The 16,449-nt window shown below is 41.2% G+C and overlaps 1 protein-coding gene across 1 annotated transcript; it reads right to left on the bottom strand.

Annotated features, from left to right (window-relative positions):
• Positions 1–1,641: 1,641 nt before the first annotated feature.
• Positions 1,642–15,514, bottom strand: rtbdn (retbindin). The gene is made up of 6 exons (XM_086185049.1): positions 15,265–15,514; positions 14,162–14,331; positions 12,903–13,002; positions 11,809–11,937; positions 6,659–6,755; positions 1,642–2,811 (listed from the first exon to the last, which is right to left on the bottom strand). Exons 2-6 carry the CDS (start codon positions 14,319–14,321, stop codon positions 2,473–2,475), a joined length of 825 nt encoding a protein of 274 aa, XP_086041175.1. The 5' UTR covers positions 14,322–14,331; positions 15,265–15,514; the 3' UTR covers positions 1,642–2,472.
• Positions 15,515–16,449: the final 935 nt, after the last annotated feature.

Raw genomic sequence — 16,449 nt, 5'->3', positions numbered from 1 at the left:
TCTTGGTTTCTAATTTACTTATGTTCCTTTCCTCTTCTTTGAGTTCACTTATTTAGTTTTATTATTCTCTGACTTGAGTTTGTGTTTCTCTTTCTTGAGTTTACGCTTCAGGGTTTTAGGGTGAGGGTTGGTTAAAACCCAAACCCTAACCCTAACCCTAACCCTGATTAGGGTTAGGGTTAGGGTTAGGGTTTTTCCCACTCTCACCTAGGTGGAATTGGGAAGTGCACGGTTCCTCCTGGGGGCTACGCCCACCACCCAAAGGTGGTGGGAGGGTCCCAAGATTAGGCCATTAGAACTTTCATGTGCTGGCTTTTGCCGCAATGTTTGGCACATAAGCATTTAAAATGATAGGATGATCAAAGCCTTTCCCGTAGTGTGAAATGAAAGTCATATGTTTGTGCTGTTTTTGCCGGGAACGGACAAGGAAACTTACAGCGCAGTGAGGACCTTCCCAGGTCTCTCGCTCCCCATTCAGTGATTGGATGACCACAAGCACAGGGATATGAGACCCTGTGCTCTAACTAATCTCAAAATCAAAAAATACCAATTTTTTTTTGTGATTAATGTCTTCCTCAGGTCAGAGGTTGTTTTTTTTGGAGCCATCTCTTTTGCTTGATTCAGAGCTCTGAACCGAGGGGACAACGGCTGATGTTTGCTCTAACATGTTGTTCTCGGGTGGCAGTGTTGTTTTAGGTTGTTTACAAATCCCACAGAGCCTGATGATGCTTTTAGGATCTTTGATGGATATGTAGTAAGTCCTTTTACATCTAGGACATTTTTTATTGATATGACAATTGCTGACCATCTTTTTGACCCTCAGGCGTCATCTTAATTTTCTATACTATTCGTAACAAAGTGTATTAGCGCAGAATCTATTGCAATTGCCGCAATAGTTTTTTTTAATCAGAGCCTGTTTGCAGTCTGTGCTACAGACATTGCAAGTTTTGCCACAAAAGTGTCTGTATTGCTGCTGATAGCCGGTGGAACAATGTTTACAGAAAAATCTCCCACCTAGAAAACCCTTAACATTTTTTATCCCATAAAAATGATCATTGTGTAAAAGGAGTCAGTCTGTTGTGTCTTGTGGAGGCGTTTTTTTTTTTAGTTTCTATATCAGAGGAGCAATAGAAGATGATTATTTTAGACCTTAAAAGCTCTTCAAATTTGCAAACATCATCAAATGTGAACTGGATTATAAAATAAAATCATCAGCTCCACTGTGTAAGAGAATTAAGCATCAGTGAAATCATCAAGCAAAACAGACACAGAGGAAGCAAGCCATGTATTTGCTTTGTGTTGTGTCCATTTCCAGAGGTTTTTTATGCATGATGCTCAGTGGGGACTTCGCTATTTGATGAAATAAATAAGGCTGCCTCTATGTAAGGTCTATGTGATAAAGAATAAACTTACTTTAAAATGGGGAATGTATCCCATAAAGTTACCCTGAACGTCCTTAGTAAATGATTATTAAATGCATTAGTTAACTTTCATGTAAAGTTAACTCTGATTCAGTTAAACTTCATTGATGCTCCTTCTTGCACAGGCACATCAGATTTGTATCATTAATGTCATTGATGTAGTCCCTGACCAAATGGACTCAAGAGTAAAAAAATGGGTTTGACTGGAAAAAATGCTCAATATGATAATCAGTTTCCTTTATTTAGAGTGTAAAGAAAAGTACAGAACCACCAATTTCAGAGAAGTTTCTCTTTTATCAAAACAACTAAATTTAACAGTGCCGCTCTAAAGAAGCAAACCATGTAATTATAAAAGCAATATCCAGGGTATATCGACAGTGAAGGTGCCAGAACATCCTTCCCCAGTATCAGTGCTGCTTCTGCAGATTTCCTTGAGTTAATAGACAGTTTTAGGTTTAGAACATTAATCCATCCCTACGACTGTAACAGGGTTGAAACATACATCTCCTGTGTCATGACTTACCAGATACTTTCTGTCTAAACCCTAAGTTACATTAATTACTCTGTACGACACTCTACCTCATGGCAGGAAGATATAGTAAAACATCACAACAGAAAGTTCTTTATGTATCAGTGAACTAAATCACAGGCTCAAGTCACCTAGATGATTGAAGAGAGACGCAGAGTAGTGAAGATGTCGCAGGTACAATGTGTTACCAGCCATACTGTCATGAATAATCCTCAGCTTAATGATGAATGAAGAAGCAAAAGCACAAATAGAATGTTGCAAGTCCCATTTGCCCAATGTCAAATGATGTCTTGAGCCTTACAAATTGAGCTTGACAATAAAACGTTAGTGCAGTCATGTGGCATACGATCAGAATGTTAGGAAAGGTGGTCTTTGCAAGTCTGAATTTTTGGAAAAAAAACGTAATTGCAATTATTGGTATTATATGGTAAGGTTAGTTAGAACTTCAAATCAAATTCAAGAGATGGATCTGGTTTATTAGGCTCTAGGTAATTATCTCTAAATGTATTTTATTATTTCTTTCTACAGGCCACTCCCACTCCCCTCCCCATCGTCCACTATGAGCGAACGTTTGCGCAGCACATTGTTGCCTCTCCTGCCACTCCTGGCCCGAGGGGGCAGTTTGGTCTGGCAGGGAGCCCGGTACTGCGGCAAGCCAGTCTTGGTGGTATCCAGTTCCTCCGGGTCATCCTGCTGGGCTCTAAGGGCAGCGATCACATCCTTATCTGAGGGACTGAGGGTCAGGCAGCCGCAAGGGTGACTGCCACCATCGTCCCCTACCAGATCCTCTGCTTCATCCTCCACTGTCATGAAGGCATCACCCCACAAGCTATTGCAGATGTCTCGGCCATGTTGGTATATCTACATGCACAAATACCACACATTTACATTAAACATTTCATATATAGGATATCTGAGGATATGTCCACAAGTGGCTACATACATATTTATTATCTTGCATTCATCTGCCTCCTTCGCTCATCTTCTGCGCTTCCAATAGCATTGAAAGCAAAGTATGAGGCAAAACCTTGAAACTCCAAACAGTATCGAATAGTCTTTTGCTCCCTCTATATGTTAGAGTGACAACTCTGCCTCAGAGAGTAGATGGACAGATATAAAGGAAGTGGAAAGTTCACTTATAACATCTTTTGTGTTGCTATCTGGCATGAAAGTAATTAGTCTTTCCAAAGCTTTGAGGAAAAAAGTACAATTGCTGCTGACATCCTTGATCATGAAAAAAATGATGCTCCTCTCCCCTTTGATGAGGCAGACTGAAGGGATATCACATTACTTAGAAGTTTAAACTTTCAAGGTTTACTGGAAGTAGAAATAGCAAGGTAAAAGAAAGGTATTTTGTTAAGTTTGAGTAACACTGTATTGCTGTTTTTTTGTGTTTAAACCCATGTTTTTTCTCTAATGATGGCCTCTGAATCAGTCATAAGGATGTGCTGCGAAGTCACCATCTGTGCCTCTTCCTATAGTTCATTTTTTCCCCTCAGGGAGCTTTCAAGCTCAACTACAGAGCTCCATTGCACCATTTTCCTTTTCTTTCTAATGCCACACACACCTCTTTCATTTTCTTTGTTTAGGCATGGCACTCACCCAATAAATGTCCTCTCCTTTCATCTTTCTGTCTGCTCGGGGATTAAGACTGACTCGCATAGTGTCCTCTATGAAGAAACTGTAATATATTTACCATGTTTGAGGGAGAGAAAGAGGAAGTGGGCTTTTTTGTGCTAGCCTGATGCTCGTAATACACAAAAACATTTTGGTCCTTGCCATTAAGAACATTTGCTGACAAAGTGAATTCAGTACATTACACATATAAATGGTGACTGCAATATCATATTAACACAAAAAGTTATGATTTTAAATGGTTTAGTAACCTAATTCCCCATGACAGAAACTGGCCTGCCAGAGCAGAAGCCTCTTAATGTGAGTTGACAGTGCCAACCACTACAATCACTGTGATGCCCTTCCTCACATCGTTCAATCTCTAATTTTGTTCCACAGATGCCACTCTCCATGTGTTTTGTGCCTGTGTTTGGCAAAGACATGACTAGTTATTGCCGATATGGCCTCAGTCCCTCAAAATCAAAACGAGAGAGAAACTGAACTGGGATGAATCGGGCTGTGGCTGGGTAATAACCTTACCTGTGAACACAAGAAGAGAGAGTTAGAATGAGTGTGTGCGCGTGCGTGCCTTTAAAGATATTAGATTGTTTCTGTGTAAATTGACTTCTACTGCAGTGAACTTCTCCAAATCCAGCAGTTTATGTACCTCTACCCTACATTTGGAGAAGTTCACAGTTATCCTACACCCCCCCCCCCCCCACACACACACACACACACCCTTGCATTTTGTTTGTCATGTGAAATTTTCAAAGCCTAGAGAAGGTTTGCCCAAAGGTTTCCTCTGGGAGGCCAAAACTCAAACTTAATGGTAGGCCATTGGCGAAATGCAAACACGTATTGTGTTGAAATGGCTGTTGTCTATGTACCACTATCGCTGCCTCTCCAGTTGTCTTAGTTTACTTGTGCCGATTTGCCACTCCACTGCCTAATCAAACTAATTTATATCATTTTAAATACTTTAGTTGTTATTATTATCATTATTATAATAGTAGTAGCAGTAGTAGTAGTAACAGTAGTATTTATTCATTTACTTATTTTCATTTGGGGCGGCATGGTGGTGCAGTGATTAGCACTGTCATCTCACACTAATAAGGTTCCGGGTTCAAGCACGGGGTCTCTCTGAGTGGAGTTTGCATGTTCTCCCTGTGCCTGTGTGGGTTCTCTCCAGGTACTCTGGCTTCCACTCGCAGTCCAAAGACGTACAAGGGGGGACTTGGTTAATCAGATACTCTGAATTGACCATAGGTGTGGATCTGAGAGCGAATCGAATGGTTGTCTATATGGGTTGGCTCTTCAGTGGACAAGCAGCCCATCCAGGGTGTACCCCGCTTCTCACCCAAAGGCAGCTAGGATAGGCTGCCCCCCCCCCCCCCCCCACAACCCTTAACAGGATAAGCAGTAGAAGATGGATGGATGGATGGATTTTCATCTGATGGGCAAAATTTGGCTCCTGGGCCCCACTTTTGGTTTCCCTGTTATAGAGGCTTAATACCACATGCCAAGATGATTGAGATCATTTAATTAGCACAAATTGCTCTCATAATTATCTTGTGCAACATATAGCACTATAGCAGTGGTTCCGAAACTTTTTTGTCTTGGACTGCCTGATCATTGCAACCTCCTCCACCCCTCTACCTCCATAGACAACCAACATTCTCAAGATTTTACGCTTTGCTTTATTTATAAGCCTGCTACAAAAATAGCAACCTTAAGGAGGCCTATTATATGATGACATAATATATAACAATATGAGTGACTTATCACAAATGTGGATTCATCAACACTTCACTGTGCTAGTAGCCCTAATGGCTAGGCTAGTACTGCCACCTTTGACTAGACATGGTACTGGAAGCCCTGTAGCGGATGGTTGGGAATCTTCTCATCTCTCCTCTCATCTTCAGCTAGTGTATTGCATCCACTAACAGTTTATCCTTCCCCATGGGCATGGGGTGAGATTGTTTCCACCATTTATAAATATTTGACAAGTTGGGCAATACTGTATATTCCGTGCGAGAGGGCCTTATTTTCTCCAACCCAGGGGGAACTGTTAATACTGAGGGCAAATCCCTAAGACCCACCCACATCCAAACTTTTCCTTTGATTGGTTGTATTCAGTGCACATTTTAAGTATCTGAGCTAATTAGAGGAAGAGAAGAAGTGGGTCTTCACAAGGGTAGGGAAATCATGACACAATCGTTTGCATTTGATGAAGGATTTTGAGAGGACACTATGGATTTTTTTTGAGCATCATTTGGAAATATGGCCCTATAGCATGGTCCCTATCTATTCAAATTTTACAGGAATTTTCATGAGATGACTGGAACAGGTGTTTGCAGCTTTGCTAAGCCCTGCACCACATCTCAGTCACGAGCTGGACTACTGTGTTTTGAAATCAGATCATGATGTGGTCCACTGTGAAATCTCCAATCTCTGTCGGCTTAATAGAAAACCAGTGAGCTGAAAGCAGCTACTTATCTTTGTATCAACGACCCTTTCAAAATACTGTTTTGAAGGTTGCTTAAAATCATTAGACACTGTTTTTTGTCGTTAGTAGAGACTCACATAAAAATGGGCCATGACAAGCACCCAAAAAAACACAAACACACAAAGGGGAACACATCTTTGCCTCTCACTCAAGCACCTTTCCTTAACCTTGTCGCAACTGCCTGACTTTATTCTATCCCTAAACCCAAGTCTTAACCCTTAATCAGCCATTTACATTTGTAAATACGGTGGGCTGACAGTTTAAGGATGTTATGAATACAATTAATGAGACAACACACACACTCCATCACTCACATTAATAGAAAAAAATCAGTTAGTCACTCTGCCTCTTTTTAAATCAGTCACTCAGCCTCTGCCAACTGAAGCAAGGCCAAATCTTTTCAGGTTAAGCCGCTGCACTCTTTACCCTTCACTTACCACTCTCCACCACCAACTCAGTTACTCATCTTCTATGACACTTATACCCCAAGTCTGAGGTAAATGCATGATGTTCAACCTGTTAGCTCTGCCAAAATGGATCCCAGTGAAAATGAACAGTTAGTGACAGATGATCCCAATCACAGCCTACCTGCTGATACTGAACACAGGTTCCAGTGCAATTCTGTCCTCTGGGGTCTCGAGCCCAATTACGAGCACATGTCAAGTCCATCCTGCAGGCATCAAACCTGGAGAAGGAATGGACATTTGTGAAATAATATAAATTATTGAAAGTTAATTATGTCCAAATTTTCAATGGAGGTGTCTTTCAAGGAAATTATTTCCATTGAGTTTGATTGTGTTTGATTTTTCATCAGTTTAGAATCAGAATCAGAAAAAATCCCAATCCCATGTTCAATGTTCCTCCACCTTGAGCCAACTGGGAAGTGCTAGAACAACATCACCCAACATATGTCACTCCTAATGAGTTTTCATTTAAGCCGTACTACACAAGAGGGTATGATGCTTAATCCTCAATACTGACTGTACGACTGTAATTCTAGATTAGATTAGATTAGATTAGATAGAATTTAATTGATCCCACAACGGGGAAATTTGTGCGTTGCCACAGCTCAAATTACAGAAAGAAAGAAAGGAAAAGTTAAATATATCAAAGAGAGGAGAAGAACATTATATGCAGAGTTACGTATGTACAAAACACTACATACAAGACACCAAATATACATAGTTTGCAACTATGGGTGAAGGGTTGGAGGTATTTAGATGAATAAATAAGTAAATAAATAATAAATATGTGTGTGTAAAGTGACGACAGTGGGGGGAGGTGACGGAGGAGATAAAAGTGTCCGAGTGACTCTCAGCTTCATGAAGCGTTGTAGAGTCTCACTGCTGTTGGGATGAATGACCTGCAAATACGCTCCTTCCTGCAGCGAGGATGTTTCAGTCTCTGACTGAAGGAGCTGCTCAGCGCACCCACGGTCTCATACAGAGGGTGATAGGGGTTGTCCATGATGGATGTCAGCTTTGCTAACATCCTCCTCTCACCCACCACAACCACAGACTCAAGAGGACATCTTAGCACGGAGCTAGACCTCCGCACCAGTTTGTTGATCCTGTTCCTGTCTCTGTCTGTGCATCAACCACCCCCAGCAGGCTACTGCATAGAAGATGGCAGATGCAACAACAGAATCATAAAAAGTTTTCAGCAGAGAAGGACCTCAGTCTCCTCAACAGGTGGAGTCGACTCTGGCCCCTCTTGTACAGGACATCAGTGTTAGTGGACCAGTCCAGTTTGTTATTGAGGTGAACACCCGGGTACTCGTACGAGTCCAGTGTCATGATATCTTTTCCCTGGATGTTCACCAGTGTAGTAGGGGGTGACTTCCTCCTGAAGTCTTTCACCATCTCCTTCGTCTTCCTGGCGTTGATCTGCAGGGCATTGACCTCACACCAGTCCACAAAGTCCCTAATGACCCCTGTATTCCCGGTCGTTCCCATCCGATATGCATCCGATGATGGCCGTATCATATATATAGCTGTATCTGAAGTCTGAAGTGTACAGACTGAGTACACAGATCTGAAGTGGTTTGGCTCCCTGGGGTGAGTGATCTTCGGCACTGGAACCATGCAGGAAGTCTTCCACAGTTCAGGAACCCTCTCCAGACTCAGGCTCAGGTTGTAGGGAGGGGGAGGTGTTAAGTGGCCCAGAGTCGAAACTGTTGAAAAACAGGTTCAGGTCGTTAGCCCACCCCCGGTCAGCAGAAGCTGTGGCTCCTCCATTGTCCTCAAAGTGGCCAGAGATTTTTTTCATGTTCCTCCAGACTATTCGGACTTTGCTCTGCTGAAGTTGTTCCTCCATCTTCCTCCTGAAACTCTCCTTGCCCCCCCCCCGATCTTATGTTTAAGATCCTTTTGCACCCTTCTCAGCTCCTCTTTGTTTCCGGATCTGAAAGCCCTCTTCTTCTCTTTCAGCAGGGCCTTCAGCTCCGGGGTCACCCAAGGCTTATAGTTGAAGAAACACTGCACCTTCTTCGTTAGCACAGTGTTCTCCACGCAGAAATTAATGTAGTCCGTTATACAGTGGGTGAGGGCGTCAATGTTCTCACCATGGGGCCTGCAGAGTTCCTGCCAGTCTGTGCATTCAAAGCAGTCTCTCAGGGCCTCACTGCAGTCCTCAGACCACATCCTTTTCACCTTATTGGTGGGGGGTTTCCTCTTTGGTGTAGGTGGGGTGAAGGATGACCAGGTTGTGATCTGAGTGGCCAAGTGGGGGGAGGGGTGATAAGCTGTAAGCCTCCTTTGTGTTGGCAAACAGCAAGTCCAAGGTTTTGTCGTCCCTTGTGTGGCAGTCAACATAAGCCCACTACACAGTTTTAGGTGTCGGCAACTTCCCTCCCCCGAACTGGGGTGAGGCACTAATGACCACTGCGACAAAAGTAATAAGGTGTGAACAGCTTGAAGACAATGGACTGGGAGGTCGCATGTGACTTTGATGACAAAAAGTGGACATCTAGCTCTGCTAGATATCCAGGACTTGTTGCAGTGACGTAAACGGAGCTGCAGCCAATGAAAGCAGACATGGGAGGTACCGCGAACCCAGACAAAAAGAGCTCCGGCAGCGGGGGAGCCGCGCATAGCGAATAACAACAACAACAAAAATGATGAGAGGCATGGATTCTACAAAGGGTTTGCGATATCCTTGGACACAGGAGGATCTAGAAGGCTTGGTCGAGCATTGGCGTGAGCACCCCTGCCTTTCAACGTCTCGAACTTGCTTTATCACGTTCTTTTTTTTGTTTTTTTGGTTTTTTTGCTACATAGTAGCACACAAACGACCTGGAGGGCTACATTCTGCTCCACGTCCATGTTTACAATGAAAGGGGTGTGCGCTGCGTTAAGAGTTTCCTGGCCAGCTGAGCAGTTGGCCACGCCTACTGACAGGGGAAATCGTGTAGTCTGAACACTCCCGTCTGCCGACAAATCTTGTAGTGTGAACAGCAGCCCGACTGAGCATCGGGTGATGTGAATAGCAGGGCATGTCGCCAACAAAAAAAGTAGTGTAGTCTGAACAGGGCTATACTGGGTGAAGTTGGGGAGAGTGGTGGAGAGCGAGGCATGGTTGAAATCCCCAGAGATAATGATAAGGGACTGTGGATGTGCCGTCTGCAGCTGAGAGACAGTGGTGTGAATGTCCTCGCAGGCTGCTGTAGCATCGGCTGAGGGTGGGATGTAAACAGTCAACACAATAACGTGAAAACTACCGAGCCAGTTGGTATGGCTTAAGTGTCTTTGGTACAGCGCTGCTCCTTCACAGTGATGTGTCCTGGGTTACACCATCTCTCATTCACGGACATCGCCAGTCCCCCATCGCCACCTCTCCTCTTACCGCTCTCCCTCGCACTTCGGTCCGTTCTCACCAGTTGAAAGCCATCCAAAGTTACGACGAAGTTTGGTCCGTGAGCCAAGTCTCAGTGAACAGCAGGAGGCTGCTCTGCTGGTACTCCCACTGCAGTCTGGTAAGTGCCGTCAGCTCTTCCATCTTGTTGGGTAAAGAGCTTATGTTACCAATGAGAATAGATGGAATGCTCGGTTTGTACCGTCTCCTCCTCTCACGGTACTTCGCTCCAGCTCTGCAGCTCCTTCTCCGACGCCGTAATTCCTTCAGAATACCGGGTCGCTTCTTTGGGAGTACCTTTCCGTTGCTCCATGCTAACAGCTGATCCCGGCTGTAAACAATGGGGCGGCTCACAGGTTCCGCAGATGTGGTGGTGAAAAGTCCCAAAAAGAGTAAAGACATGCTGCTTCTCTTACTAAACTTAGTAGGTCCATAGTAATAAAAAGGACAAACAAACATCCTCAATCCTGACTGTACTACTGTAATAACTAAATAATGTTAAACCTCCACCCTCAAATATAATATTGTGATTATGCAACAACTACTGACAAAATAAAAATGTACATCAAAAAGGAATTTATGTAGTCCAACCTAGAAATGACCTAGTAACAGAATATTTCTAGTTTGGTCACCCAAAAGCTACAATTAAGTGAAAAAGATAGAAGTAATGACTTCAAAAACTCACAACTGGATCCTATCTAGCAAAATATTCAGCTTCAGTTAGTATTTGTTAGTGTTTAACATTATAGAAACATTTTAAGTGCAGTCACAATTACTTTCTGTCTGGGTTCTTTTAGACAAGAGAGGGTAGAATCTCTCGGCTATAGCAGGATGGCTCAGCATCAGTTAAACAGTACATCCTGGTTCCTCTCAGCCTCTTCCAACTATTCTGTCACACTGAGACTACCAAATAAATCAAAATGCATAACAGGATTTATTCACATTTATAGTGATGAGTGGCATGTGCTCTCCTGCTAGTTTGAGCGCTCTAAATGCCTTGCTGGGTTTGGAACTACTTGTATAACTGTAGTATATATACATTACTTGTCCAAATTTTTGTCCAAGATGGACAAACAGCGTAAAAGGACTTGGAAAATTAAGTTTTTCATTTTGCACAATTTTGAGCAAGAGCACCACCTATCCACTGATTTGTACAAAATTTACCAGAGATATTCAGTATTTCATCTGCAAAGTCTGGACCAACTTTAATGTTATCTGGATAAGCTGTTATGATGACATACAACACTGTACTGCAATATACAGGAAGCATTTTGGTTAGAACTTTTACAGTTCTCATGATACTGAAGTCCTTTGATTACATTTTGTCAAGAATGTCAGTGGATCCTACATTTCCTAAGTTCCTAAATTCTGTGCAAATCAGACATTGACCCTGAGAACATTGTGAAAAATATGTTTCACGTTTTTTGCAGCTTTGCCAAAAAGTTTTATTGGCCATGTAGCTTTGCTTTTTTGAGTCATTTTTTTGGAGGTATACTAATGTACCAAAATTTGGTGATGATTAGACTTTTTGTTCCTGAGATATATATGATATTCTCCCACTTTAGGCAAGGTTCACCGGGGCATAGGGACTAAAAATCCAAAGTTAATAGATAATAAGACGTTCTGTTACAAAGCACTTCTTGTTTGGACTCCATTACACACAAATTTATACTTAATAGAATAAAGTTTCAGTTCACCCCACTTGGGTTGGGACCCCTAATGACAAAGGGTTTTGTGTCAGGTATGATGTACAGCCCTCTCAATATTTTCCACTTTTCTCTCATCTTTACTCACATGTACACTAGCTCTTTACTGCCAAAGCGATGAGGAAAATTGTGATTGTGTTTGGATTTAGACTTTCTCTATAATGTGCTTAGAAACCTCACCAATCACGGCAGAAGCTGTGGCAGAGTGGCACAGCCTGGATGTATGAGCGATGATGAGGATGAGGCCAGCGTGCAGAATCAGGAGAGCAGCGGTAAAAACACGACACACGCTTCAGAAAGCCTTCACACCTGTAGGGAGACACAGGAGCGGTTATGCTGAAAAAAATTCTCCATCCTGGGAGGTTTGACTCAATAAAGATGTGTTGTAGTGTTTTTTTAATCAATTTTTTAATCTCATTAATTCTAATGCCATTTAATGACTCTAATCCCTTTAGTTTGCCTTTCTAGGGTTTGCTCAGACAACTTTACTGTAACTGTATCTAAATCTGACTTCAGTGAGCTAGCATAGTTGTTAATTTAAACCTATGGTCGGGAATTAATTTGGCCTTGGGCACAATTTTTTTAGCACAATTTTTTTTTTTATGAAATAGTGGGCCAGGTCATCAGATTATCAAAATAGACTTAATCAAAGGCTAAAATGTGAAATTGATTGATTCTACTGTGTGTTTTTAGACATGCTAAACATTGGTGACTAACAAGTGAAGAATGTCATGACCAAAGAGGCTGGATAGGAAATTTGACACTAATGAGGCATACAAGAAGAATAGAAAGACAGCTGTATTCATCCTATTTGGTTTCTTGCCACTCTAATTGTGCAAAAACTAAACAAAAATGTATTGTTGCTGGATGGTGCTGATCAAAACATCCACTAATTTCCGTCACTGAAATTTTGAAGTCTTAATGAACGACCATATGTTTTGAATGTGTCTTGATTTAGTGTGTGTGTGTGTGTGTGTGTGTGTGTGTGTGTGTGTGTGTGTGTGTGTGTGTGTGTGTGTGTGTGTGTGTAGTAGCTAAATGTTTCAATGTTTCTGCCTGGAAATAGCAAGTGGTGTAGTTATTTATTTTATTTTTTGTGTGTTTTTGGTTGACAACAGCCAAATGCTCTGATAATCAGTGCCATAATAAAAAGATTTAAGTCATAAAACTAAAACAATTAACAGAGTTACTATGCATCACTTCATTTGTGCTCAATCTGTATATTATACAAAATGGTCACTTTGAGGTAAAATGGGAAACTCTTGTGTACTTACACGGGGCTGAGAGGCCCACACTTGTCCCAGGGTTCATTCTTATTGCTGACAGAGGGAACATGGGAGATGTCCTGAATGTCCTCCTCTGTGCAGCAACTATCTATCAGCAACAAGGGAAGAACAGCCAACTGTCAGTACGCAGTAACCTTCACCCCTAAGTGATTACAATTCACAGTTACTTATTGGCGGTACCACATATAAAGACATTGAAATGCACATTTTTTTTGAACAATGGACAACATGAAATTGTTTTAGTTACAATTATTTTAGGTACACTGTTAAAAATGCGCAACACAGTTTTTACCTTTTTTAAATATTGAACCAGTATTTTTTCAGAGAGCACCCACTAGTGGACTGTGAAATGATTTTAAGTTTAAGCTTTTTTATTTTGCTGATGGTAATCTCAAAATATGACTGGAAACATATTGTCAAACTATGAAAGTTTATAAAAAATATGAATATAATGTTATTGTTGTAAAAATTCTTCAAAACAGCATCATGACCTTGTGACACTCATTCTGGCAAGCTGACTTATAACATTAGCTCAGCTTAGTTGTATTCACTGTATCGTACAAAGGCGTATCAAGGCCAGGGAAGAGAGAAAAAATGAGAGGAAGAATTTTTTTCTTCCATTGTGCACTTTGAAAAAAATCAAACGGTGAGAAAAAGACAAAACGTTGAGAAAAACTTCAAAATAGGGGGAAAAATATCAAGTTTATTCTCCAAATTTTGTCTTTATTTCTTTAGTCTCAAATTGCACAATGTAAAAAAACTCCAATGAATAAGTTTAACTTTATTCTTAAATTTCAACTTTTGAAAAGTTGAAGTTCATAATGAACAAACCTGAAATTTTTTCCCCACCAGTGGCCCCAATACTCCCTCATTGTGTTTCGTTCATCTGTGCTGTGCCTTCTGTTTTTATATATATATATATATATATATATATATATATATATATATATATAGATATATATATATATATATATATATATATATATATATATATATATATATATATAGATATAGATATAGATATATAGATATATAGATATAGATATATATATACATACATAAACACTATTGATATTATTGGAGTTCATTTATACATTCAAGTTGATTAGTAGACCAAACTATAATGGAAGAAACCAACATAATATGGGATCTTTTTATAAGCCTTGACTCTTGACAGTTACGAATAGGTGGGATTGAAGTAGGAGAAATCTTAAAATTCCCTGTCTACTCCATGTAAGTTCACTTACTCTCAGCATAAAGCACACACTCCCTCAGGTGTGGCTCTGGACTGGGCATGGTCTTGTGCTTGCCATCTTGAAGACACATCCCTTCTGAATGGATTTCACCAATCAGCACAGCTACCCAGTAAGCACATATCAAAAGAAGGGAGCCAGGGGGCATGTCCATCTCAGCAAGTCTGCAGGAAGAGTTCAGCCCATTGGACACTGGCACACATATACAATACCACACTGAGCTATCACGCTGCAAGCTATAAGAGTATGATTATTACCACTTGAAGTGGTTTTTCTTCAACCTTAATTTGATACATGACTTCAGATTCATGCACATCAATAAAAAAAAATCACAGTTGTAAAAGAAACTTGACAAGCTTCATTCATATTAGCATAGAGGTATGTTGAGACAGTGAGACTGGCTGTAGCAGGCTGTTTAGCTGGGTACAGCTCTACCTGCAGTGACCCAGTATAGAGGCTAAGGCTAATTAGGTGGGACTGAGACACTGGGCTCAAATGGATGACATGCGTACTTGTGTAATCTGACAAGCTGTTAGCCAATGTATGGCCTACATAACAAGAATTTGCTGGAAGTGGCAATGTCATGGTTCCTGGACAGTTTTATTGTGGTCCCACAAAAGTATAAAACAGGGCAGAACAAAGAGAGGAATTTGACACACTTCATATTCATTTTTATGATATCTGATTATGTTTCATTGACTTTTTTGAAAATGTGCAGTTGGATGTAAACACACACTCAACAAGCTGGGTCAAAAACCCTAAATCTGCCTAATTTTAAGACATTATGAAAGACAAAGTCCAGGATGTCATGTCTTAGGTTATTTAGTTTGGGCCAGATATGGAGCTATCTTGTACCATGTTAAAAACCTGTAGAATAACTGAAATGTCTAAAAAGGTTGCGTTGCAGCCTATAAAACCTAAGTAAACAAATAACCAATTCTTCTAGGTTGTTTTTTCTTACTATTAATTTTCCATTGACCCTGAAGCACTTTTGTGTTGCTTTTTCTGGGGCTGTGCAACCATGTAATATAAACATATGTTTTTATTATGAGAATTAAATATTGCCATTACTTGTTTATAAATCAAATTCAGTTTACCTTGTGATGGGGTATACGATGCGTCTGGATTAGCTTCTGTCTCTATGTCGTAGTATGGGGGTGTTTTGTCCTCCTCTCCCCAATGTGTTCGTCCAGCTTTGTAGAGTGGTGCTCACGTCTCACCCTCTCTCTGGCTCCCTCTGTGTTGGTTTGGTTGTCCGCTGCCTGGGATTGCCGGTCGCCTCTCTGTCACCAGTTTATATGAAGGACATTTTGGTCCTTACCACGGGTAGCTCACCCCTCCCTCTGCCCCATGCTGGGAAGCTTTTTCTCTCTTTCTCGCTCTCCCTCCTCCTCCTCCCTACCTCTCTTGCACGCACACACAGAGAGAAAACTGGGTTCCCTCTCAGTTAATCTCCCATTGAGACATTGACCAAATCCTCTCTGTTGAAAACCTTTCTTCATCAGAAATCTGAATTAGTTTTGGTTTTTTTGTAAATAGAATACAAGGGAAAAAACTGACCCCCATGAGGAATGTGTTGTTGCACTTGATTTGGAGAGGATCGTGAGGGGCTGAATCATATTTATCCCTGCACCGACATATGAGTGTTAGGATGGTTAGATATAATTCTCTGTGTTATGCCGAGGAAAACAGAGTTCAACTCAGCCCGTGTGTCCGTTAATTTTTTAGGGCAATCAGAAGACATGTGACCTTGCCTTCAACATGCTGTTTTAAAGTGAATCCATAGGAGCACATTCATAGCTACAGTTTAAACATGCCCCTTTTTTCATGACAACCCAAAAATATGGTTTTAAAGGGAATAAATGGACACATGATTTTGTGTTTTTCTTCCATGTATTAGTGTGCTCTGCTCTTGGTTTTTAATCTCACCTCCCCTTGGACCTGATGTGCCAACCTAATCCCTGGATGAGTCTCTTTCTCTCTCTACTTCTCTGTCTCTCTCTTTCTGTCTTCCACTGTGCTCTCCTAAGGCTTTTGGCCACAAAAGAGCAGATGGAGAGTGTCTTGTGGCCTAGATATTTCTGCCTAAAACCAAGACTGGTATTGGGCAACATGCCTAACACATGATTGGTTTTGGTAACAAAGGGACAAGAAGAGATCAGACATTATCAAACAGATGTAAATGTAAATGTATTGTAACTGTGATGTCAACACCCTGCCAGCGTCATAATAGAAAAAGTTCTAACTTATTTATTACAGTAAAGTTCTGGCAGCCACTGACA

This window comes from Aulostomus chinensis, chromosome 18 (assembly GCF_037954235.1).
Source record: "Aulostomus chinensis isolate RoL2024-O1b breed Wild chromosome 18, RoL_Achi_v1.0, whole genome shotgun sequence".
Taxonomy (NCBI): Eukaryota; Metazoa; Chordata; class Actinopteri; order Syngnathiformes; family Aulostomidae; genus Aulostomus; species Aulostomus chinensis.
Note: the sequence above shows the minus strand (reverse complement) of the source record. Positions and strands in the feature narration are given on the sequence as shown.

Excerpts from the sequence above, each read along its gene's own strand:
- rtbdn (XM_086185049.1), bottom strand. The coding sequence starts at position 14,321 with ATGGACATGCCCCCTGGCTCCCTTCTTTTGATATGTGCTTACTGGGTA. Across the intron at positions 13,003-14,161 it reads GTGTGTGCTTTATGCTGAGA|ATAGTTGCTGCACAGAGGAG; the intron begins GTAAGTGAACTT and ends TGTTGCTGATAG. Across the intron at positions 6,756-11,808 it reads CACAGCTTCTGCCGTGATTG|GTTTGATGCCTGCAGGATGG; the intron begins GTGAGGTTTCTA and ends TTCCTTCTCCAG.